The sequence below is a fragment of the Heterodontus francisci genome, chromosome 5 (assembly GCF_036365525.1).
Source record: "Heterodontus francisci isolate sHetFra1 chromosome 5, sHetFra1.hap1, whole genome shotgun sequence".
Taxonomy (NCBI): domain Eukaryota; kingdom Metazoa; phylum Chordata; class Chondrichthyes; order Heterodontiformes; family Heterodontidae; genus Heterodontus; species Heterodontus francisci.
The window spans coordinates 148,457,220-148,483,681 of NC_090375.1; the positions used below are offsets into that span (position 1 = coordinate 148,457,220).

General features: G+C 41.9%; 1 protein-coding gene across 1 annotated transcript in view; it reads left to right on the forward strand.

Annotated features, from left to right (window-relative positions):
* The first annotated feature begins 4,435 nt into the window (after positions 1–4,435).
* pou6f2 (POU class 6 homeobox 2) overlaps positions 4,436–26,462 on the forward strand; it is an 812,705-nt gene continuing 790,678 nt past the window's right edge. Inside the window, exons 1-2 of the mRNA XM_068032227.1 lie at positions 4,436–4,447; positions 6,839–7,013. Of these exons, the coding sequence (XP_067888328.1) occupies positions 4,436–4,447; positions 6,839–7,013 (187 nt within the window). The remainder of the gene's footprint in view (positions 4,448–6,838; positions 7,014–26,462) is intronic.

Genomic DNA, 26,462 nt, shown 5'->3' on the forward strand with positions numbered 1-26,462 from the left:
TTCAATGCCTCAAGGCCCAGTTTAACTGAGGAAATGCACGATGGGATTTTTTGGAAAATGTTATCAAACAGGATGTGTGTAAATCTGAAATTTGGATAACTATCGGAAACTGAACTAGTGAATTGAAGTTCGTAAAAGGCTTGTGAATGGTGCTGGAGGAGAGAGAACTGCTCTAGGTATGTGGCAGAGTGCTAAGAGAATGAAGCACGTTTCCACCAAATTCGGGTGTTGTACCAAAGTACCCAATATTATTGGTGATGGAAGTACTGCAGAGGTGAGCTTTCATGAGTCAACTGTGGCTCAGTGGTTGCACTCTCATCTCTGAGTCAAAAGATTATTGGTTCAAGACCCACTCCAGGGACTTGAACAATTAATCTGGACTGGTACTTGAGTGTAGTACATGAGGGAGTGATGCATGTCCTAAGTGTCTTTCAGAATTGATGTTCAACTGAGGCCCCAATTGCCTTCTCAGGTGGACATAAAAGATCCCTTAGCACAATTTGGAGAAGTTCAGGGCAGTTATGCTGAACAATATTTATCCCTCAATGAACATCTCTAAAAACATGATCTGGTCATTAACTCATTGCTGTTTGTGAGACCTTGCTGTATGCAAATTGGCTGCTGTGTTTCCCTAAATTGCAACAGTGACTACACTTGAAAAGTACTTCATTGGCTATTAAACACTTGGGACATCCTGAGGTTGTGAAAGGTGCTATATAAATGCAAGTTCTTTCTTGCAGCTAAGGAGGCTTGTGTATTAAAGGGAGAACTGTGATAGGTAAACACTAATGCTGTATGAATGGACTAGGGTAAATTTAACTGTGAATGTTTATAAGTAGTAATCTTAGCAGTGCGAGAAAAGATCACTTGTTTGGGCATAATTTAATGAACTGAATCTTTGCAGTCTGTCTAATTCCTCTTTGAGAAAAATTTGTTTCAGTTGTAAAATTTATTTTGCAATGTAGCAATGCATGTTTTACTGAAATATGTTTGTTACATTTCATGCCTCCTAATATTGTCTGTTCACCTACCTCTCTTTATGATGCAGTAGGTTAATCAACTGGAGCTCATCTCAATCTTTGCTATCCATATCCAACTCTGACCAAGTCCTGTTCACTCATCACCCATGTACTTGCTGAACTACATTGGCTCCCAGCCCACCAATGCCACGATTTCCAAAATTCTCATACTCATATTCAAAATCCTTCTAGAGCCTTGCCCTTCCCTATCTCTGTAATCACCTTCAGTCCTACAGCTTTCCAAGAACTCTGTGCTCGTCCAAGTCTAGCCGCTTATGCATCTCCACTTTCTTCACCCCACTATGGCAGCTGTGCCTTCAGCTGTCTTGGCCTTAAATGCTGGAATTCCATCCCTAAATCTTTCTGCCTTTTCAAATCTCTACCCTTTAAGGTACTCATTAAAACCTACCTCTATGACCAAGCTGTTAGTCACCTGCCCTAATATCGCCTCCTTTGGCTTGGTGTCAATTTTTGTCTGATTACACGCCTGTGGATCACCCTAAGATGTTATACAATATTAAGGGTCCTATGTAAATACAAGTTGTTGATGCTGTTAATGCACCATATAGTATAGCACAGAGCAGCATAGGTCAGGAAGGTCCCAGGTTCAGTTTTTGTTTTAGGCTGAGTTACTGAATCGCAAATCATATTGGAGGAACTGCACATACCCTCTGCATCACGGGGAAGGAAGGTGGGTGGGGGGAAACAAGACAAGTTTGTGCAGCTCCCGATCCAGAGATCCCTGCTGGAAGCTAGGGATAAGGACATGGCTGTGTTCACCTGTGGTTGTCCTTTGGTGAAAAGTAGCCACCCACTGAGATACCACGGAATCATTGGAGCTTATTCAATGGCTCCAGCTGGAAAACCATGCTTGAAGGGGATATGGATCAGAGACAGAGGGCCACAAAGTTATGGTTCTGATATTTTTATCCATGCTTTCTGTGAGCATGGCTCCATGCAGTGTATGCGGGATTGTGGAAATAGTCTGTGTATTCCAACAGTTGGCGCCACTCTCACGAAAAGAGCAGTAAAAACATAAAAGCAGAGTGGAGGTAGGGAGGGAATTTGCTCCACAGAATAAGTGGAAAAATGTAGAATGTTTCTTTCCTGTGTAAATCGTTCGTCTCTAATAATAGTGTCTGCTCCTCTCCTGCATCATCTGTATCAGCATGCTTCTATCCTGCAGAAATCAGTGCATGTTGAGTGCCACAGTGAAGATCACCATTTGCTGACAGCAGGAAACCAAACTAATTTCTAGCAATTGAAATTTAGTAACCTTAGTAATATCGTGGCAGCTTAGAGCTAGCGTACTCCTGTGACTGCCCATCTGTATCTACCAGAGTTTGGAATCTGACTAGCTTTGTATCCCAACCAAAATGAGACCCGGCTGTGCTTGTGCAGTTTCTTCACTTCTCCTGTTATCTGTTAATGTTTCTGTGTTTTTCATCCCCATCCCCCCCTCCAACTTGTACACAAACTGGGAGAACAGGTGAAAATGAGCTGCTGATCTCTTTGTAAGACAAAAGTATTTGTGCTTTATTCCTTTTGCGGAATGGAGTCACAGCTTGAAACACTTGTGAATCGATTCCGTGTGAAAGTCTTTCTGCTTGTGCCTCTTTGTTTGGTCACAGAAAGAAGAGGAACTTTGCGTGCTGATTTGAAACATGATATCAACATTTTATTTGCGTAAATTTCCTCCTAGTTTCTTGCAGCTGTTGAAATAATGGTTTTTTTTAATTATAAGAGTTTACAAAAAGAGTTTAATAAAGGTCCCAATTACAGTTTTTGCTCAAGGCAGTTATTTTTATACTGGAATAGGAGAGTGCCTCTAGTATATAATTGGTCAAAAAATTCAATCACAGTCTGCTGTTTTCATTTTTGTTTTCTGTTGGATTTTATCCTTGTCAGAACTGGAAAAGATTGAAGGTGATCCAAAGAACAAAGCCAATGAGATAATTCTGTCACCTTCCTCATCAGCATAGTCTTTCTTTAGCTTCCTCTGCCTCATAACCTGGCTATTGATTGTGTCACAAGCTACAGTGGGCCGAGGCAGGGAACTGAAACAGCCACCATGGCAGTAGCTTGCCGGTGTGACTGCAGCTCAAAGGGGGAAGAAAATCACACTGAGAAAACAATCAGTGCATTTACTTTTGATCTAAGTAATTCCAGCCAGGTCGATGCCTCATGCTGCTATGTTGAAAAACATTTTAAAAAATTTGAAGAGCTTGACTTTCAGCTGGAAGAGTGCAGCATATTGTCCTTAGTGTTTTGAAATAGTTATTTAACTGCTGCAACAAACAATTCTCTCTTGTCACAACACAAGCCAGTAGACAAACTAGGTCATTAAGTAATGCACTTTTATTAATGTTGCACTGTGAAGTATTTGAGTTTTTTTTGAAAATGGACATGTCTGCATTGTCAACCAGAAGATGCGCATCATGTTCACCTAGAACTTCCTCATTGTAACTCTAATCGTGTGGCTCATTCCATCTTCTGCATCTAAACTTAATTATCTGCACTATATTGTTTCAGACAGATTTACAGATTGCACACCTCTCATTAGTGTAGTAAAGCACTCAATTAGGTGTCTTACGACTATGTAAGTATCTAGAACTCTTGGTGTGGAGGTGACGTACTGGTACTGTGCTTAGATTGTTTTAGACTTCCTAATACGCTGTCAATGGAAGAATAATCTTTCCTTTGCAATCTACTTAGCAAAGATTTATCGATTCAGTTTTTTCCTTCATAGAGAATTACTGATCCATTTTGGAAAATCAGATTTTCACACCTTCCATGAGAATGTGCTCAGCACAGTTCCCATGAGGCTGCCTTGGATGTTGACTTTGACAAGAAATCCCTTGATAGCAGCATACAACGAAATCTGGTCTCATTGCTGTTACATATTTTGCAAGGTGGTAAAAATAAATTTGTCTGTACTTTATTTGAGAAGTCTTTATTTTGTTGGAAGAGTCTCCATCAAGATGAAATGTATTTGCTTGCAATCATTATCTTAAGTTCAGATTTTAAAACTTTATTGAGGTGATGGGCTTAATTTGTAACTAAAGTCCTGAAATTTACATTGTTGTTTGGTAAAGCTTGTTGACAAAAATCAGGAGAAAACTATATAAAAATTCTGTCTTCATCAAAGCAAGGGTAGATAGAGGAACTGCAGTGAGAGGACAGTGTAAGGGTATTATGGCTTCAAAATGGCGTTTTATGTAGGTAGTGAAGTGATTCAGCTGTCTTGGGCCGTGGATTGCCATTTGAACTATGCTGTGCTACTGAAAGACAGACAAATAGCTCAGCTGAAAGAATATTGAGCTCAGTGGCACTGGGTGCAGAAGGAAATGCCGACTGCGTGAAGTGTTCTCTGCAGGAGCAGTTCTTGAATACTTTATTACATATTTGAAAGGAGTATGGCGTGGACTGTGAGTATCCCGTGTGTAACACTAGCACACCTAAAGCTAAGGTCAGATGAGGTCAGTTTTGAATCTTTCTTACACTAGGTCACTGACTGATCAGTGGCCACAAGTGAACCCTGAGGTTTTTTTTTGATCTGATTGCCTTTTTTTGGTAAATTTTTCATTGGTGTGTATTTAGCTAAGTTTGATCCTGCTAGCTTCCTACGATCTGTTGGAATTTGTGGACGTATTTGAAACTTGCTGCTTCCGCTATCTGTAGATTATTTGTGTTTATGACACTCATTGGCAATAGTCTGATCATTTGCTACTTTGGAATAATAATTAATATTCAGCTGGCAACATTTTCAATGGTTATATAAAAAGAAAAATATACGCTGCAAACAAATATTTTTGAGAGAGGGAAATTGTACTGCTTGCGTAGAGCTTGCTCATAAAGCTTGCTAAACACCATTAACCATTCTATGGTAAAAGTAAACAAGAGTGGACACTAAGAAAGAAAATGTGAACATCCAACAAAAGGCATATGGAGCATGAAAGGTTAATTTAATGATCTTCGATTTTAGAAAATGCCACTGCTCGGGCTCCAACATTTCACCTGGCCTCTCTGTGGTGAAAGGTTCATATGTACACAAAGCAACTGATCTTTTTCATTAAAGTCTGTAAATGGTAATGTTGGATTAAATATTGCAGTCTAATTATGTCTGGAAGTATGTTACTATAGGAGTAATTTTTATTTAGCAATTAACAGTGCAAAAAGAAAAAAAGCTGTCATGTTGGTTGTGGAGCCAGAGATTGTGATGAAAGATGATATCTACGGTCTCATCCTTTCCACTTGTTTAGGATTGTCAGGATGAGGAATGTCAGCATTATGAGAGCTCAGCTCTGCTCTTGATATGATAAAACACTTCAGAAACAGTCTTCTACCATGTGTGCAGCTGTGTTCTGTTTTCCCCCTTTTTGTGCTTGAATCTCAGAAATTAATTTCTTTTCAGAGAGTGCCCTTAACCCAGTCACTTTTCTTTCCACAGTCCAAACCTAATGCTTGCTGAAAATTGCATTGTTTAACGACAGCATGTTAAAATCATGAATACTTTCCAACCTGCCCCGTGAGGTTTCAAACAGTCAACAGACTGTAAAGAATAAATAATAAAAAAATATTGATTATTTTGATGACTGTGAGATTCAATTAAGTATTAATTTTGCCCTCCAGTGGACCTACCAAAGTATTCAAAGGGGAGGATTTGCTGCAGCTAAATGCGTGTGGAGTGCATCTGTCCTAAAAAGAGGAAAATGTGTTTACCTCTTTGAAGACCAGCACATTGATGTAGAGTCCAATATTTAAGTGCTGTGCAAATTAAGCCCTGATGACAGTGACATTGTTTGCAGCGATATTAGTATTGACTAAAGGAGTGCATTTGATGACAGCTTAAACTATTTTTATTGATTAACATTTTCATAGATTATCATGTGTCATATCAAATACCATTTTCAGAAATGAATACATTAAAAACCCGCAGGCATTCATCGACCAATGTGGTGAGTGGACACAGAGAGCAGGCTATCCAGCCTACAAAGAATACCAGTCACCTGTTCTCCACATAGAGCCATTTAGGCATAAACTTTTCAATAAATAGCAGAAGTGTAGCTCAGGGAGTTTCGTTCTTCCCAATTTTCACCAGTGAAGGTTTACAAGAGCAACGGTAGCTATCAAAGGTAAATGTCAGACAGTTTAATAACAGGCAGTTTACCCTTTCCTTGCCTGCTGTTCCTGACACAGATCAAACTATAATCTAGGAAAGAGAACACTAAAAGTTATTACTTTAGCTGGATCTTCTCTGAAGTAACGAGAAATCACTGGCTTCCTGTTGAGTTAAGTTGTGGAATTATTAAGTAATTTTTGTTCATAAATATGAAATGCAAAAATGTTTCATTTGTTGAGTTTTTATTATAAATGGTAGATTTTATTTTATTTACAGTACACAAAATTCCTTATAGTCAATGCTGCAGAACACTCACTGCGAAGGGTGAAAACTTTTTTTTTCTTTTTCTTGAGTTTATGACCAGTTATGCACCAGTTAGTGCACCTGATGTCGCCAATAACTGCACTTTTCTTTTGAAAGCGTAAATGCTTTTAAAAAATATTGGACTGCACGTCTTATGCTGCAGTGTTTCTTCAATCAGCTTTTCTTGAAAAGAGTATTTTGACAAAGGATAGCAAAATCCTCACATGCTAGTAGATCTTTAATAGGGCGGAGAGTAATGGAAAACTCATTGAATCTGTAATAGCTCTTCACTTGACTGCAGCTAGCAATAGCAGCTGGAGCTGCCTGGGACTTAGATAAGGGAGAGAGTGTGCACCAAAGCTAACCTTATTTCACTCCTCATTTTCTTTCCCAGGATCCCATGATTTCTGGACAACAACTCAGCAAACCTTTGCTGTCCCTCCGAGCTGAAATGAATGCAGAATCGAGAAGTGAGGACAAGACGGCTACTTCAGACAATGAGCTAAATGAGTCTCTGCTTGTGCCTGTGGAATCAAATGACAGCGAGGACACTCCCAGCAAGCTCTTCGGTAAGTCTGTTTAGATATTTGTTTCGAATGCTCCTATTCTGTGAAAAATGATCTGCTTCTCTTTTTTAGTCGCCTGTGCTGCTAAAAGGAAGTTGACCAAATCCCTCTGTTTTGATAATATATTTTCATTCTAGTGCAAACTAAATATGTTTTTCTGCCTCAAAATCCAGTCCTTCTCCACTTCCTCCCCCCACCCAAAAAAATCAAAACCCTTTGAAAATTAATTGTTAACTTATTCACCAGGGGCTTGCAAATAAGCCAGGCATTGCTTATGTGGGCTTGAGATTTGATCTCATAATCTTTAAAGGGGAACTGTCAGTGATTAAAAAGTAAGAAGTCCCAGTGCATCAATTTTAACCTAGTGACATTTTGATGCTATGTTTTAACACTGTCTACATTGTTATATTATGTTTGACAAACATTAAGAAAATATTTGTCAAACACTTTAATGAAGGTTGTACCTCTTTTCATATCATTTCGGAATGGTTGTTGCTGATTCCAGTTTGAAACTTGTTTTCACATTTTGAAACTGAATGTAGGTTCAGGCCACTCTGTTCAGGCCCTGAAGGAGTTGAGCTACTACATACCTATTAACAAAAGGTTTTCAAATTAATTGATGAAATGTCTGTTTTAAACAGTAACAGAAGGATGCCAGCAATAATGCCACATCACCATGTTTCACTAAGTCAGTTATGTGATTGACTGAGTTCACTTGACTTCTATGTAAAGACAAGGAACAAGCGATGTGTACGACATTACTGTTACATTGAACTTCCTCATGATGTTGTTAAGGATTGCTGGATGTATACTTTCAGTACCAATCAAGCAGAAAGAATTGGATAAAAAATTGTACTTCTCAACTTCCTTATTGTGTAGTCAAAACTATTGAATTGCCATTGTCAGCAGTGAGTAAACCTGGATTATTTAACACAGTTAGAAACTGGACTTTTCTTTGATTAAAAACCCTGTTATATGATTTGAGATGAATAATACATCACACAGCTATACATCAAAAGAAGCAGGTGAAAATTTGAGAATCACCAATTAAATCTGTCTTCTCTTCTCCTCACCACCCAAAACCCCCCTCCCTTGGTGGGCATGCTTTCTTTCTGTGCATTGAACCTGTGATTCAGAGTTACATTTATAAGTGTCTTTGCAAAGCTCCAGTTTAACAACATCCATCTGGATTTCTCCAGTGCTAAGGAGTGAGGGCTGTTGAAAAACTTCAGGATGGCAAAGTGACAAGAGAGCGATCTGTGTAAAGTGTCATGCTGTGAGGTTAATAAATTTTTCAGTATATCCAAAGGCATGAATATCTTAAGAATACTTATGGCAGCAAATGCAATTCAGCCCATCTGATCCTCAATATCCAGGATAGTATATATTTAAATGAACAGTTTAGTTACATAATTTCTGCTTTCATCATTGGACTACTGGGCCAAATGTTAGCAGTAATTGACTCTTATCTCATGTACTGTCTTTCATTCTTTTACGTTATGTGCATCTAAGCTTTTACTTTCTTTCCTCTTTCATGCCCTGTATTTGTCTGCTATTGTCTCAAACCATAAGGTCTCGGTCACTGTGCCTGTTTTTGTATAGCTTCAAATTTCCATTTGATAGACGCTTACAATAGTTTTGTTGCAAGTGCCCAATTCTAAATTGTAGGTGGGTAACTTACTGTAATTCTGATTTAGAGCAATTATCACTGTAGTTGAAGTTGCTTACTAGGCTGGTACAAATACCCATTGTAAAACTCCTGTGTGTCTGGTGTCCCATGAATCCAGTGACTATATTCTGTTCTTAGCTTCTTGACTTAAAACTGTATGTGATCTGTAAATGTAGCTCAGATCTGTGAAGAGCTGTTATCTTCTTCACAGAGTTATGCAAAGCTGATCTCAGGTTTTGGAATTGTAGGTTAAAGGGGCAAGATTCTATTATCACGATCAGTAGTGCTGTTAATAGTGTGCTAGGCAAGGAGTTAAAGTAGGGGATTTCTGTTGCTTCAAATCTGCCTTAATATCAAGTATTGATATGCTAATTATTTGTGGTGTCACGCAGGGACAAAAATGTACAATAACTGTTAGTTACCATCTCAATATTTGACATGAAAGTAATTTGAAGAAAAACTCCCATTTTGTCCTCCACTCATCTCCAGTGACAGATTTTACAATGCTATTGCTAAAGAAGCATGGGAAAACATTCAGTACAGCATTCCATTCAGCTTTCACATCATAAAGGCCCCTAAGCCAATGGCACTTGTAAAAGCTGCTCAGTAATGACATGTCAGGTACGTTAGAATAACACTTCCTTTAAAAATGAAAATGTATAGATCCCAGTCCTAACCAGGCTTCAACACTGCATCAACATCGTCCACTTTTTGTAAATTAGTTGCTAACAGGAAAGGGAAGAGACAGAATGGGGGTAAAACTGGTCTTAGGCAGTAGTGCAAAACGGGCGATAGCAAATTGGCAGCCCATCTTTCATTATGTCCAATTTTCTTGTCTGCTGATTTCGATGGAAAAGAGAATCATGCAGACTTGTGGAATAAATTATCAATGGAAGACCCTTGGGGTGGACAGTTTGAGTGGGGTAGCGTATGGACTGTTTTGGGGACTTCGACAGGAATTTCCATTAGGCCCAAAATCCCTCTGTAACATCTCTCTCCAGCAATGTATTGAGGCTTGCTATTGGGACCACTGCTGTTTCCAATTTATATCAATGACTTGGATTGAGAAACTCAATGCAAATTGGCTAAATTTGTAAATGATGCAAAACTAAGAATGGCAGTGGAATTGGTGAATGCAGCTCAAAAGTAACAAAATAAGCGGGACAAAATAAGCAAGTGTAAATTCATGCACAAAAAGAAGGAAAAATAGGATGTGTCCCATGAATCGTATTGAACTGGTTAAACATGAATTTCAAAGAGACCTGCCTAATCTTGAAAATCTCAGTTAAGTCACCAAAGACCCGTCAGGCTGAGGCGAAGATCAACCCAATGTTAATCTGCTGCGTTTTGTTCATATAGAGCTGGTTGTCGGGAGTAGCCATGGATAAAAGAGACCGTTTCTGTTCCTGCTGACCAATATTCCCTTTAAGCTGTGCACGCGCGCTGCTGCTCAGCAGCCCAGGAGATACCAAGCAGGCCGCTCACAAGTTGTCCCCTTTAAGATATTGCATGTACGTAGCCGCCCCAAAAAATGTATAGGTAACGCACACTAAACTGAACAGGCCAGGCACAATGAAAAAGATTTAGAGGGGACATTGCTGCTAACTGACATGTCAGGTGAACCAAGCCAACAAAGATTCTTATGAACACCAGTCCTGTTCAGTTCCGAGATAGTGTTTTACATTGTAAGAGTGGGGAATAACAAATATATGCAGCTATGCTTTGACCTCACAGAATCACAGAATTGTTACAGTGCAGAAGGAGGCCATTCGGCCCATCTTGTGTGCACCTGCTCTCTGAAAGAGCAATTCACATAGTGCCATTCCCCCGCCTTCTCCCCGTATCCCTGCACATTCTTCCTTTTCATATTACAGCCTAATTCCCTCTTGAATGCTTCAGTTGAACCTGCCTCCACCACACGCTCAGGCAGTGCATTTCAGACCTCAACCACTCGCTGCATGAGAAAGTTTTTCCTCGTGTCGCTGTTACTTGTCTTACCCATTATTTTAAATCTGTGCCCTCTCATTCTCAATCCTTTCACGAGCGGGAACAGTTTCTCTCTATCTACTCTGTCCAGACCCCTCATGATTTTGAATACCTTTATCAAATCACCTCTCAGCCTTCTCTTCTGCAAACAGTCCCAGCTTCTCCAATCTATCTTCATAACTGAAGTTCTTCATCCCTGGAGCCATTCTCTTGAATCTTTTCTGTACTCTCTCTAATGCCCTCACATCTTTCTAAATGCGTGGCACCCAGAACTGGATGCAATACACCAGCTGAGGCCAAACTAGTGTCAGATATAAATTCAACATAACTTCCTTGCTGTTGTACTCTATGCCTCTATTAATAAAGCCCAGGATACTGTATACTTTATGAACCACTTTCTCAACCTGTCCTGTCACCTTCAATGACTTATGCACATATACACCCAGGTCCCTCTGCTCCTGCACCCCTTTTAGAATTGTACCCTTTATTTTATATTGTCTCTCCTTGTTCTTTCTACCAAAATGAACAACTTCACATTTCTCTGCATTGAATTTCATCTGCCACCTATTTGTCCATTTCACCAACTTGTTAATGGCCTTTTGCAGTTCTACACCATCCTCCTCACACTTCACAATGCTTCCAAGTTTCATATCATCGCAAACTTTGAAATTATGCCCTGTACACCAAGATCTAGGTTATTAATATATATCAGGAAAAGCTAGGGTCCCAACACTGACCCTGGGGAACTCCACGACAAACCTTCCACCAGCTCGAAAAACATCCATTAACCACTACTCTTTGCTTCCTGTCATTCAGCCAATTCTGTATCCATGTTGCTACTGTCCCTTTTATTCCATGAGCTATAACTTTGTTCACAAGTCTGTTGTGTGGCACTGTATCAAACTTTTCAAAGTCCATGTACACCACATCCACTGCATTGCCCTCATCAATCCTCGCTGTTACCTCCTCAAAAAACTCCAGCAAGTTAGTCAAACATGATTTTCCCTTAAGAAATCCATGCTGGCTTTGTTTAATTAACCCGCATTTGTCCATGTGACTATTAATTTTGTCCCAAATTATCGTTTCTAGAAGTTTCCCCACCACCGAAGTTAAACTGACTGGCCTGTATTTGCTGGGCTTATCTTTACACCCTTTTTTGAACAAAGGTGTAAAGTTTGCAATTCTCCAGTCCTCTGGCACCACTCCCAAGTCTAAGGAAGACTGAAAAATTATGGCTGGTGCCTTTATGATTTCCACCCTCAGTTCCTTCAGTATCCTCGGATGCATCTCATCCGGTCCTGGTGCCTTATCCACTTTAAGTACTGACAACCAATATAATATGTTCTCCTTATCAATTTTAAGCCCTTCAATGGTGAATTACCACCTCTTTCACCATTGCCTGGATTGCATCTTCTTCCTTAGTAAAAACAGATGCAATGTATTCATTTAATACCTCAGCTATGCCCTCTGCCTCCATGCGTGAATCCACTTTATGGCCCCTAATCGGCCCAACTCCTCCTTTTACCACCCTTTTACTGTTTATATGTCTAAGCAAGTGATGTGGTTAATGAAGGTTTTGAATTAATTTGAAAGAAAATCAAAACAGTTTCTAAAATTAGCAGTGTAGCTTTTTGCTACATCTCATGAAGAACTTTTAATGTTGTGTATAAATTGGGTGTTAAATTGAAATGTATTTATAACCATTCATCCAGTCTTTCATATGTACAACCGAGCAAACCTGGAGATCAGTAAATTAGTAAATAACACTTGCAGGGAATTAAATTCCTAATGAGTTTCTAAGTATTTCCGACCATTTAAACTGACGTTAAGGTGACATTTTCTCTAAACCTAATCGAGTTCATCTTGTGATCTGTTCCTGTGTTTCATTTTGTCAGGTGTGAAGTGCATTGGTTTTTAATATTTTTATTATAAAATGACCTTGCTTACTCTTTAAATCAATCCAGTGTGTTTTTATCAAGAAATCTTTAGCATGTTATTCTCCAGCTTCCTCAACTCCCTTTTAATACTGTGGCCAGCATTTATCATTTCAATTTGATTAACATTATTTATGTTGTGAAATGTGGGCCACTCCATTTAGTATCGATGGAGAAACCCAAAAGCTGATGTGTGAGGCAGTGTGAGAGATCAGAAATGGCTGGCTTCTACTGCAACTTTCTTAATGATTCTCTTTTGCCTTGTATTATGCCAGGTTTCAAATTGTGTTTTCAGGCATGCTTGCCTACGACTTAGGTGTTCAAAATATTTAGGCTATTAAGCATTTCGCAATGTCCTGCCAATTTGCCTCATGCAGTATATACATCCTACACTAGAGGCCTCCAATGAGCTATGTAAACAGTCTGCTCCTATTGTTTAGAGGCTTTCAGTTATCATTTTACTTTACTGCACAGGTTTTGTGCTTTTAACATTGATATTTTCTGCTTGTCCTGACTTCCTAAATGTGTAGTCCCAAAATTCACTCTTTGGGATGTTCCAATTCATTATATCCATCATCTGTACACTTCCATCCCCCACCAGGACGGTTTGAGGGCTCTCCGCTTCTTCCTTGAACAGAGGCCCAACCAGTCCCCATCCACCACCACCCTCCTCTGCCTGGATGAACTTGTTCTCACATTGAACAACTTCTCCTTCAACTCCACTCACTTCCTTCAAGTGAAAGGTGTTGCTATGGGTACCCGCTTGGGTCTCAGTTATGCATTTCTTTTTGTGGGATATGTCGAACATTCCTTGTTCCACTCCTACTCAGGCCCCCTCCCCCAACTCTTTTTCCAGTACATTGATGACTGTATCGGTGCCATTTCCTGCTCCTGCCAAGAACTGGAAAACGTTATCAATTTTGCTTCTAATTTCCACCCTTCTCTCACCTTTACATGGCCCATCTCCGACACTTCCCTTCCCTTCCCAGACTTCTCTGTCTCCAGGGACCCGGGTTCGATTCCGGGTACTGCCTGTGTGGAGTTTGCAAGTTCTCCCTGTGTCTGCGTGGGTTTTCTCCGGGTGCTCCGGTTTCCTCCCACAAGCCAAAAGACTTGCAGGTTGATAGGTAAATTGGCCATTATAAATTGTCACTAGTATAGGTAGGTGGTAGGGAAATATAGGGACAGGTGGGGATGTTTGGTAGGAATATGGGATTAGTGTAGGATTAGTATAAATGGGTGGTTGATGTTCGGCACAGACTCGGTGGGCCGAAGGGCCTGTTTCAGTGCTGTATCTCTAATCTAAAAAATCTAATCTAATCTCTGGGGATAGCCTGTCTACTAATGTTCATTATAAGCCCACCGACTCCCACAGCTACCTCGACTACACTTCTTCACACCCTGCCTCCTGTAAGGACTCCATTCCATTCTCCCAGTTTCTCTGTCTCCGATGCATCTGCTCTGATGATACAACGTTCCATGACATAGCTTCTGAAATTTCTTCCTTTATCCTCACCAAGGATTCCCCCCCACTGTGGTTAACAGGGCCCTCAATCGTGTCCGTCCCATTTCTCGCACCTGTACCCTCACCCCTTCCCCTCCCTCCCAGAACCGCAACAGTGTTTCCCTTGTCCTCACTTTCCACCCCACCAGCCTCCACATCCAAAGGATCAATGGATGGTAGGACCCTAGGAAGTACAGAAGGTCAGAGGGACCTTGGTGTACTTGTCCATGGATCACTGAAGGCAGCAGCACAGGCAGATAAGTTGGTTAGGAAGGCATATGGGATACTTGCCTTTATTAGCCGAGGCATAGAATATAAGAGCAGGGAGGTTATGATGGAGCTGTATAAAACGCTAGTTAGGGCACAGCTGGAATACTGTGTACAGTTCTGGGCACCACGCTATAGGAAGGATGAGATTGCACTGGAGAGGGTGCAGAGGAGATTCGCCAGGATGTTGCCTGGGCTGGAGCGTTTGAGCTATGAAGAGAGACTGAAAAGGCTAGGGTTGTTTTCCTTAGAGCAGAGAAGGCTGAGGGGGGACATGATTGAGGTATACAAAATTATGAGGGGCATTGATAGATTAGATAGGAGGAAACATTTTCCCTTAGCGGAGGGGTCAATAACCAGGGGGCATAGATTTAAGGTAAGGGGCAGAAAGTTTAGTGGGGATTTGAGGAAAGATTTTCTCACCCTGAGGGTAGTTAGAATCTGGAACGCACTGCCTGAAGAGGTGGTAGAGACAGGAAGCATCACAACATTTAAGAAGTATTTAGATGAGCACTTGAAGCCACAGCATACAGGGCTACGGGCCAAGTGCTGGAAAATAGGATTAGAATAGGTAGGTGCTTGATGGCCGGCACAGCCACAATAGGCCGAAGGGCCTGTTTCTGTGCTGTATGACTCTATGACTCCGCCATTTCCGCCACCTCCAGCATGATGCCACTACAAAACACATCTTCCCCTCCCCTCCCGTCAGCATTCCGAAGGGATCGTTCCCTCCATGACACCGTGGTCCACTCCTCCATTACCCCCACCACCTCGTCCCCTTCCCAAGGCACCTTTCCCCTGCAATCGCAGGAGGTGTAATACCTGCCTATTTACCTCCTCACTATCCAAGGCCCCAAACACTCCTTTCAGGTGAAGCAGCGATTTACTTGTACTTTCAATTTAGTATACTGTATTTGCTGCTCACAATGTGGTCTCCTCTACATTGGGGAGACAAAACACAGACTGGGTGACTGCTTTACGGAACACCTCCACTCAGTCCGACAGCATGACTCCGAGCTTCCAGTTGTTGGCCATTTCAAAACACCCCCTGCTCTCATGCCCACATTTCTGTCCTGGATTGCTGCGGTGTTCCAGTGAACATCAACGCAAGCTCGAGGAACAGCATCTCATTTACCGATTAGGCACACTACAGCCTGCCGGACTGAACATTGAGTTCAATAATTTCAGAGCATGACAGGCCCCCACCTTTTCATTTTTATTTTTAGTTATTTTTTCTTTTTGCTTTTTTATTTTTTATGTGTTTGTTTTATTTTAGTTTGTTTCTGCTGCACCTACCCACTGTTTTTTTCATGTTTGTGCTTGGGGCCAGGCTGTTCAGTATTCTGTCAATTAATACCCTCTTTGTACTAACGCTTTGTCTTTCACAACACCATTAACATACCGTTTGCCTTTGCTCCATGACCCTCTGGTCAGTTATTCTCTGTGACCTTGTCCTATCAACACTTCTTTTGTTATCTCTTGCCCTACCCCAGCTTTACTTGCTTAAAACCTATTACATTTCTGCCTCTGCCAGTTCTGATGAAGGGTCACTGACCTGAAATGTTAACTCTGCTTCTCTCTCCACAGATGCTGCCAGACCTGCTGAGTATTTCCAGCATTTCTTGTTTTTATTCCAGATTTCCAGCATCTGCAGTATTTTGCTTTTATTATATGATATCCTCAGACTTGCCATTTTAGAATTTTGTTCTTCATTCTCGGGATGTAGACATCACTGGCAAGGCTGATATTTGATTGCCCATCCATGAAAAGGTGGTGGTGGACCTTCTTGAACTGCTCTACTTCATGTGGTGAAGGTGCTCTTGCAGTGCTGCTGGGAGGGAGCTCCAGGATTTGCATTAATGATTTGGATTCAGGAATCAAAAGTGCAATATTAAAGGTTGTGGATGACACCAAATTGGGGGATACAGTTAATACTGAGGCGGACATGACAACAACCAGAAGATGCAAAAAAAAAATTTGCAGAATTGTGCATGCTTGTGGCAAATGAATTTCAACATAGATAAGCATGAAGTGGTGCATTTTACTACGAGAAATAAGGAGGCCACCTACTCCATGGACAATAAGAGTCCAAATGGGTTAGAGGAGCAGAAGGATCTAGGGGTATAGATTCACAAATCATTAAAAGTATCCACTCATGTTATCAAGCCATAACATGCAAACAAAACACTGGGATTCATTTCTAAAGGAATGGAATTCAAAAATAGAAGTTTTTTTTTTAGAGATACAGCACTGAAACAGGCCCTTCAGCCCACCGAGTCTGTGCCGAACATCAACCACCCATTTATACTAATCCTACACTAATCCCATATTCCTACCAAACATCCCCACCACCTACCTATACTAGTGACAATTTATAATGGCCAATTTACCTATCAACCTGCAAGTCTTTTGGCTTGTGGGAGGAAACCGGAGCACCCGGAAAAAACCCACGCAGACACAGGGAGAACTTGCAAACTCCACACAGGCAGTACCAGGAATCGAACCCGGGTCCCTGGAGCTGTGAGGCTGCGGTGCTAACCACTGCACCACTGTGCTACTTGTTTTCCATAATTACAAAAAAGATGTAGAAGCATTGGAGAGAGTGCAAAAAATATTTACAAAGATACCAGAATTGCTAGAAACGATCAGGAATGATTAAATAGCCTGCGACTCTTTTCTCTAGAAAAGAGAAGACGGAGGAGTGACCTAGTAGACGTCTTTAAAATTATGAAGGGATTTAATAGGGTAGATGTCGAGAAGATGTTTCTAATTATGGAGAAGAGCAAAACTAGGGGTCATAAATATAAGATAGTCACAAATAAATCCAATAAAGAATTCGGGAGAACCTTCATATCTCAGAGAGGTAAGAATGTGGAGTTCGCTACCACATGGAGTGGTTGAGGTGAATAGCATAGATACAGTTAAGGGGAGGATAGATAAGTACATGAGATAGAAAGGAGGAGAAGGGTATATTGATATAGTGAGATGAAATAGAGTGCAAATATGGAGCATAATCACTGGCATAAACCTGTTGGGCTGAATGGCCTGTTTCTGTTCTGTAAATTCAATGTAATTTTGACCCACAGAAAGGTCCTTGCTGTTATATTCTAGAAAGCCAGTTGGTGAAGGATAGAACTGGAGCCAATCTTTGCATACTTCTATATTTACTTAGAGTTCCACATTAGAAGCACACACCTCGTAACCCAACAACAGTTTCAGTCGATGTTTATTTATAGGGGTTCAAGTGAATGCCCAGTTAATGTCCACCACCTGCATATAATTAAACAGAATTCATATAAAATTAACAGATTCCCTTCTCTCTTTAAATGAAAATTAGAGCTTATATGTACAACCAAAATTTCAAAACAAATTAAATCAAAAGCTCCATATTCTGTACACAGCAATATATTCCGAGACTAGGGCCGTTAAAAATTTCTTAGTACATGCATTTATTTTTGTAAAACAGAGAGTTGATGACTTGCACCCAGCCATTTAATTAGAGATTTTCTTTCTGTCCAGTATTTGTTTCAAGGCAGCAAGGTCAAACTATAACCTTTTCTTACTTAAGCTTTTCACAGAGTGTATATTGGGCTGAATTTTACCAGCCCCTCGACGCCGTGGGTCGTGGCGCGGGTGGGGGGGGGGGGCGGTAGAATTCTGCGGGGAGAGGCGCGCCTTGACCCCCAATGTCGAGAAGGGCCCGCCGCATATTACTGATGGTGGGGGGACCTCGATGCGGCGGGCCTTCATCTAAATATTTAAATTAACAAAAATTAGATGGAAATGAACTAACCTGCTGGCAGTGGCCGTCCCACACTGATTTAAAGGCCGTCAAACACAACTCGCCCGCCTTTGGAACCCCATATGGCATTCTGAGGCGAGAAACTGTTGGGGAGGGGAGAGGAATAAAATTTTCAGAGTGGAAGGGGTGGGGGAGCGGAGAAAACAATTTCTATTGGCTGTGGGAATGGTGGGAAGGAGTTGAAGGGCAAATGTGAGAAGATTGGGGGGAAAGTTCGGGTCGGGCATAAAATAAGTTTTGTTAATATCGGGCAATGAAAAGACCATTGGGGGGTTGGGGAAGGGCCTCCATCTCCTAAATATTTGTTTTAAAAAAATCATTTAAATCTTTGCTAAGGGCTAAAAGCCCTTTGAAAATGGTGCCTGCGCAGTGGCGCCGGACGCCATTGTCGGGGATGTGGCGGCCGCCCCTTCTGCGTCATCAGGGGTGGCCTCTCCAGCCCCTCTATTTAAAATCAGCCCCCACGCATAATATTGCCGGGGCTGTGCGGCGGCACTTCAGTGTCGGAAGGCCGCCACGCTCTCAGCGCACAGCCGCAGATAAAATTCTGCCCATTATCCCACAATGCACATTTAATGGGTATACTATCTTCTGTACTCCAATTGTACAGAATCTCACTTAAAATATTTGACAAATAGAATCCCATATCCACTGCCTCCACAGGAGCCAGTGGTTCAGAAACCAAAGTAATTTTAACAATCATCTTCATTTACTTAGCTCCCCAAGTAAAAGGACAAAATTTCCCATTTTCATCTGTCAGAAATACTATGAATCCAGCTGCACTAGAATACCCACCAGGAAGATTAGCATGTGCAGCATCACCAGAAATGACTAGTTTCATGCTCTTTTGGTCACAGAAGGATGGCAACTTAAGTATGCATTTCTCCAGATATAATTTTTTTAATGTTTTATTTGCTCTTAAAACATTCTCGACTTGAGTTTTTCATCGTAGCACTTAACTCCAACACATCAAAACTAGCATCTGGTCTAGTCTGAGTGCCCAACCAGTTCAACTAACCTTCAAGCTTCACAATTTTTCTGTTTCTTCTTAAGTTATAACATCATTTTTCTGTGAGGACCTAGCCTAACTGGGATGCGAGTAACATACACTCTAAATAGGATCTTTTAAAAATTCAGTTCATGGATTTTGAGCGTCACTGGCAAGGCCAGCATTAGTTGCCATTCCCTAATTGCCCTTGAGAAGGCGGTGGTGAGCTGCCTTCTTGAACCGCTACAGTCCATCTGGTGCAGGTACACCCACAGTGCTGTTAGGGAGGGACTTTCAGGTTTTTGATCCAGCGACAGCAAAGGAACAGCAATATATTTCCAAGACAGGATGGTGTGTGGCTTGGAGGGGAACATGCAGATGGTGGTGTTCCCATGCATCTGCTGGCCTTGTCCTTCTAGGTGGATGAGGTTATGGGTCTGGAAGTTACCGTCGAAGGAGGTGTGGTGATTTGCTGCAGTGCATATGGTACACGCTGCTGCCACTGTGCTTTGGTGATGGAGGGAGTGAATGTTGAAGGTGGTGGATTGGGTGCCAATCAAGCTGGCTGCTTTGTCCTGGATGGTGTCGAGCTTCTTGAGTGTTGTTGGAGCCACACTCATCCAGGCAAGTGGAGAGTATTCCATCAAACTCCTGACTTGTGCCTTGTAGATGGTCGACAAGCTTTGGGGAGACGGGAGATGAGTTACTCGCTGCAGAGTTCCCAGCCGCTGAGCTGCTCTTGTAGCCACAGTATTTAAGTGGCTGGCCCAGTTCAGTTTCTGGTCAATGGTAAGCTCCAGGATGTTGATAGTGGGGAATTCAGCGATGGTAATGCTGTTGAATGTTAAAGGGAGATGGTTAGATTCTCTCATGTTGGAGATGGTCATTGCTTGGCACTTGTGTGGTGTGAATGTTACTTGCCACTTATCAGCCCAAGCTTGGATGTTGTCCGAGTCTTGCTGTATATGGGCACGGACTGCTTCAGTATCTGAGGAGTTATGAATGGTACTGAATATTGTACAATCATCAGCAAACATCCCCACTTCTGACCTTATGATGGGAGGGAAGGTCATTGATGAAGCAGCTGAAGATGGTTGGACCTAAGACACTATCCTGAGGAACTCCTGCAGTGATGTCCTGGGCTTGAGATGATTGGCCTCCAACAACCACAACATCTTCCTTTGCACTAGGTATGACTCCAACCAGAAGAGAGTTTTCTCCCTGTTTTCCATTGACTCCATTTTTGCTAGGGCTCCTTGATGCCACACGGTCAAATGCTGCCTTGATATCAAGGGGAATCACTTTTACCTCATCTCTTGAGTTCAGCTGTTTCGTCCATGTCTGAATGAAGGCTGTAATGAGCTCAGGAGCTGAGTGTGCCTGACGGAACTGAAACTAAGCATCAGTGAGCAGGTTGTTCCTTGATAGCACTGTTGACAACACCTTCCATCACTTTGTTGGTGATCGAGAGTAGACTGATGGGGCTGTCATTGGCCAGATTGGATTTGTTCTGCTTTTTTTGGACATGACATACCTGGGCAATTTTCAACATTGTCGGATAGATACCAGTGTTGTAGCTGTACTGGAACAGCTTGATTAGGGGCATGGCTGGTGCTGATCTTTTGTACCAGAACAGGGATGTTGTCAGCACCCATAGCCTTTGCTGTATCCAGTACCTTCAGCCGTTTCTTGATATCATGTGGAATGAATCGAATTGGCTAAAGACTGGCTTCTGTGATGCTGGGGACTTCAGGAGAAGACCGAGATGGATCATCCACTCGGCACTTCTGGCTGAAGATGGTTGCAAATGATTGTTGATTTAAAGTTATTCCAAACGTACTCTGCTTAATACCTAAACCAATATATTTTAAAACCCCACAAGCTTGACTCCCAATTTTAAATTGTACTCTAATCTTATTAATAACACATTTCTCAAATTCCGCAGTACCACCCATTTGAAATCAACATGCATTGTGAGGGTGCCTGAAAGTTTTCATTTATGATACCAATAAAACATTGCAGGATCTACTTTTAGTTGAAAACACCCAATTTTCAGCAAAACAGACCGAAAAATACCACACCCTGGAAGCATCATTCAAGCCATGAGTGCATTTGTTTCATTTCCTTAGTTTGCGACTTCATCTGCTGTCTCTTTAAACTGTTTCAAATGTACTTCTCTGAAAAGTGATGCCCTGCAGAAATGAGGTTTTTATGTTGATTGATCAGAACTCCCATAGCCAAAAGAGACAAACATATTTTCAAGATTACTTTTCCAGTTGTGGGAGAATCCACTTTTACATCTGTTTTGCCCAGTCGCTCTTCAAAATCTCTCACAACTAGCCCCAGTTTAGCCTTACAAATCCAAGCTGCAAGCACTTTTTCAGTACAAATCTACCAATGTGATAAAGCTGGTTGCCCCTTATCTGGTTCTTCAGAATTAACTCCAAACTGTCTCTAACTACCTAATTCTCATTGTTTTGCCTCTGTTATTAGTTTATCGCAAGTTTATTGGCAGTCATTAAAACCTCAAGATCAGAAAGACCTCTGCTTCTAGTTCTGTTCCGAGATTATGCTGTTGCCTTTATTTCATTGTGTAATCTATTCAAGCTATGGCCTCTACCTGCACTTTTCTGTCTGTCAGGAGATCTCCTTCTTGCACTATCAGAGGGTCTTTCTCTGATTTGTGATTTGATTTCTAACACAAGTCACTTCCAGACCCACTATCAGTACTTTCACTGTGTATTCTTACTCTCCTCACTTTCACCCCATTTTGCCAGTCCATGGACTTCACTTCTTGGCCATCATCCTGAACATTCAATCAATATTTAAACTTGCCAGTACCTTTTCCTGCACGTCCCACAATTGTTGCATCCCTCCATTCCCTAGACCCCTCTGGAATATATGTCACCCAAGTACCCACTCTGGGCAATTGGCCTTTGGATGTGATAACTCTGTCCTGTGTATCATAATCACTCATATTATCACTAGCCAGCCCTTGATCTGCCATATTCTGTTCATTTCAGAACACATAAGCACATGAGGTACAAGGTGCCTGGTTTACCTCGATTTTGTAATTGATTCAGATTAATCAAGAAGAATGAAGCTTAACAGTTTGATTGTCATGTTTGATAAGTATTATCTTACAATCACAACCTAATACTTTACATACAATACCTTCACACTTCTTAATAATCTCTTCTATTAGTCTCATATACTCTTCATCAACCCAACCTGCATCCTTTCGCACGATTTTTAACTTTTGACAAGTAGGGTAAGCAAATTTTCTGTGTAACTTTTAAGACAATTTGTTTCTTGTCTCTCTGATTCTTACCACCTGATGCCATTAATACTTGTCAAATATTCTGATGAGAAACATCAGGTTTTGTTAAGGGGAATACAATAATGCCCTGACAGGGTAAACTGCAGATCCCCTGACTTTCTAAAAATTACCTTATCATGCTCCATGTCAAGTTTCATTTGTGCCTTTTTCATAGAAGATTTACTTCACAAAATAGGTATCTCACTTGAGTCATCAGTACATATAAAATGGCTTACTCCAGCTATTTTTCATGGAATTACGACTCTCTTTAGTGACCTCAATGTGTTTTCAGCACCAAACCTAAAGCAAGTAGTACTTTTATATTCCTTTATCTTGTGCTGATCCTCACTACTTACTAAATTAAGTTAACATTTTCACCCGTTTGTTCCACATACTGTCGAAGTGCAAGCACTATCCAGCACTGCACAGTTAATAAGGTCCACAACTAAAACATTCATCACAGGACCAAAACATCTTGTGACCAGTATAATATGTTAGGATTCATCATTAATTTCACCCTCTTCCTCAGAATTCTCTTTATCATGTGTCATTTCGAGGATCCTTCCTCACTGCTTTGGGCAATTCATCGCATAATGGTACTTACAGTCACACTGAAGCACCTGTTATCTGTTCCTTTGGCATTCCTGGAATTCATTCGCTTATTATTGCTGTTCCAATTCTGTCTGCTCCTGTAATAGCCAGATCTGCTATAGATGCTTTCATCTTCATTATGCCTGTCTTTAATCCTTCCATTGTATTGGCGCCTGCGTCCAGCATCAGGACCATTTTGGATTTGGCAATCATTGAGTCTTCTATTCATTGTGGCACACCGGAATGCCCAATTTGTTCCGTGAAGGCGGAAGGAAATGATTGTTTTCCCATCTGAGCCAACAGGGTCACCCTGTCCGAGAACTGAACTCCAATTAGAACCAGTCGCCTGTCCATATGAGACACCTTAGCACAATTCAGTAATTTGCACGCTAGTACTGATCCAGTGAACCCCAAATAGAATTTCATTAATCTTTTATACAATCTGTTAATGTCCATGATATTCTTCCATGGAATGTCCATATGTTTTCAGAAATCTATCAAAGTCTGACCACGCCTCTTAGGCACTTAACAGATCATCTTTCTTGTAAATTTCATTCAGGAACTCTAACTGAAGGTCCAAATCATCATCACTATTCAACTGATAGGCATTCAGCTCACAAAATACTTTACTCTGATTTTACTTCTTGCAGGAAGTGACAACGCCAAGGCCATACCTTTTTTCCTCTTTAGGAGGGATGTAACCCGTGTCTACATGTTTATTTTTCCACTGTGGTTCAGATTCCGAGAACATCGGAGGGTCAGCATAACCCGCCAATTTATTTGCTTTCAGCCATTTTCCACAATGGCTACTGGGATTGTAGTTTTCTGTCTGTTATTTTATCTTGGTTTCCAACCTTCGCCTTTAGGCAACCATCTTCTGCTACTATGTTATATTCCAGAAAGCCAGTTGGTGAAGTATAGAACTGGAACCAATCTTTTACACGCTTCCATACTTATTTACAGTTACACATTACAAACATACATCTCCTAACCCAACAACCACAGTTTCAATTTGTGTCTATTTATAAGGTTTTAATTGAATCAACAGTTAATACCCACCACCTGCATACAATTAAACACAATTAATATGCAATTAACACTTGCCATTTTAACACTTGTTGGATGAAATGTTAAACTGAGGCTCCGGGTGCTTTCTCAGGTGGATATAAACGATCCCTTGGCACTATTTTGAAGAGGAATAGGGGAGTTCTCCCCTATGGCCACGCCCCTAGCCAAGCTGTTCCAGTACAGTTACAACACTGTCATCTACCCTGCAATGTGGAAAATTGCCCAGGTATGTCCTGTACACAAAAGACAGGACAATCCAACCTGGCCAATTACCGCCTCATCAGCCAACTCTCAATCATCAGTAAAGTGATGGAAGGTGTCATCAACAGTGCCATCAAGCGGCACTTGCTCAGCAATAACCTGCTCAGTGACGTTCAGTTTGGGTTCCGCCAGGGCCACTCAGCTCCTGACCTCATTACAGCCTTGGTTCAAACATGGACAAAAGAGCTGAACTCAAGAGGTGAGGTGAGATTGACTGCCCTTGACATCAAGGCAGCATTTGACCGAGTATGGCATCAAGGAGCCCTAGCAAAACTGAGGTCAATGGGAATCAGGGGGAAAACCCTCTGCTGGTTGGAGTCATACCTAGCACAAAGGAAGATGGTTGTGGTTGTTGGAGGTCAATCATCTGAGCTCCAGGACATCACTGCAGGAGTTCCTCAGGGTAGTGCAGGAAGTGTACCCAGACCGCATGGATCGGTTGGAGCGGCAACTGGATGCACTTAGGAGTATGAAAGTGGCAGGAAGTGTCATAGACAGGAGTTTTAGAGAAGTGGTTACACCCAAGGTGCAGGCAGATAGATGGGTGACCGCTAGAAGGGGCAGGCAGTCAGTGCAGGAATCCCCTGTGGCTATCCCCCTCTCTAACAAGTATACCGTTTTGGATACTGTTGGGGGGGATGGCCTATCAGGGGAAAACAGCAGCAGCCAGAGCAGTGGCACCACGGCTGGCACTGTTGTTCAGCAGGGAGGGACAAAGCGCAGAAGAGCAATAGTTATAGGGGACTCTATAGTCAGGGACACAGATAGGCGCTTCTGTGGACGTGAAAGAGACTCCAGGATGGTATGTTGCCTCCCTGGTGCCAGGGTCAAGGATGTCAACGGACAGGGGGCATTCTGAAGGGGGCGGGTGAACAGCCAGAGGTTGTGGTACACATCAGTAACAACGACATAGGCAGGAAGAGTGATGAGGTGTTGCAGGGGGAGTTTAGGGAGTTAGGTAGAAAGTTAAGAAACAGGACCTCTAGGGTTGTAATCTCGGGATTACTCCCTGTGCCACGTGACAGTGAGGCTAGAAATAGGAAGATAGTGCAGCTAAACACGTGGCTGAACAGCTGGTGTAGAAGGGAGGGTTTCAGATATCTGCACCATTGGGATCTCTTCAGGGACAGATGGGACCTGTACAAGAAGGACGGGTTGCATCTAAACTGGAGGGGCACAAATATCCTGGCTGCAAGGTTTGCTAGCGTCACTTGGGAGGGTTTAAACTAGTGTGGCAGGGGGGTGGGAACCACAGCAGTAGGACAGCAAGTGAAATAAATGAAGGGGAACTAGTAAATAAGGCCAGTAAGACTAAGAGGAAGAGCAGGCAGGGAGATGTTGCGGAGAACAGCGGGACTGGTGGTCTGAAGTGCATTTGTTTCAATGCAAGAAGTATAACAGGTAAGGCAGATGAACTTGGAGCTTGGATTAGTACTTGGAACTATGATGTTGTTGCTATTACAGAGACTTGGTTGAGGGAAGGACAGGATTGGCAGCTAAATGTTCCAGGATTTAGAAGCTTCAGGCAGGATAGAGGGGGATGTAAAAGGGGTGGGGGAGTTGCATAACTGGTTAAGGAGAATATCACAGCTGTACTGCGGGAGGACACCTCGGAGGGGTCGTGCAGCGAGGCAATATGGGTGGAGCTCAGGAATAGGAAGGGTGCAGTCACGATGTTGGGAATTTACTACAGGCCTCCCAACAGCCAGCGGGAGGTAGAGGAGCAGATATGTAGACAGATTTTGGAAAGATGTAGAGGTAACAGGGTTGCAGTGGTGGGTGATTTTAACTTCCCCTATATTGACTGGGACTCACTTAGTTCTAGGGGCTTGGATGGGGCAGAATTTGTAAGGAGCATCCAGGAGGGCTTCTTGAAACAGTACGGAGATAGTCCAACTAGGGATGGGGCTGTACTGGATCTGGTATTGGGGAATGAGCCCGGCCAGGTGGTCTAAGTTTCAGTAGGGGAGCATTTCGGGAACAGTGACCATAATTCCATAAGTTTTAAGGTACTTGTAGATAAGGATAAGAGTAGTCCTCGGGTGAAGGTGCTAAATTGGGGG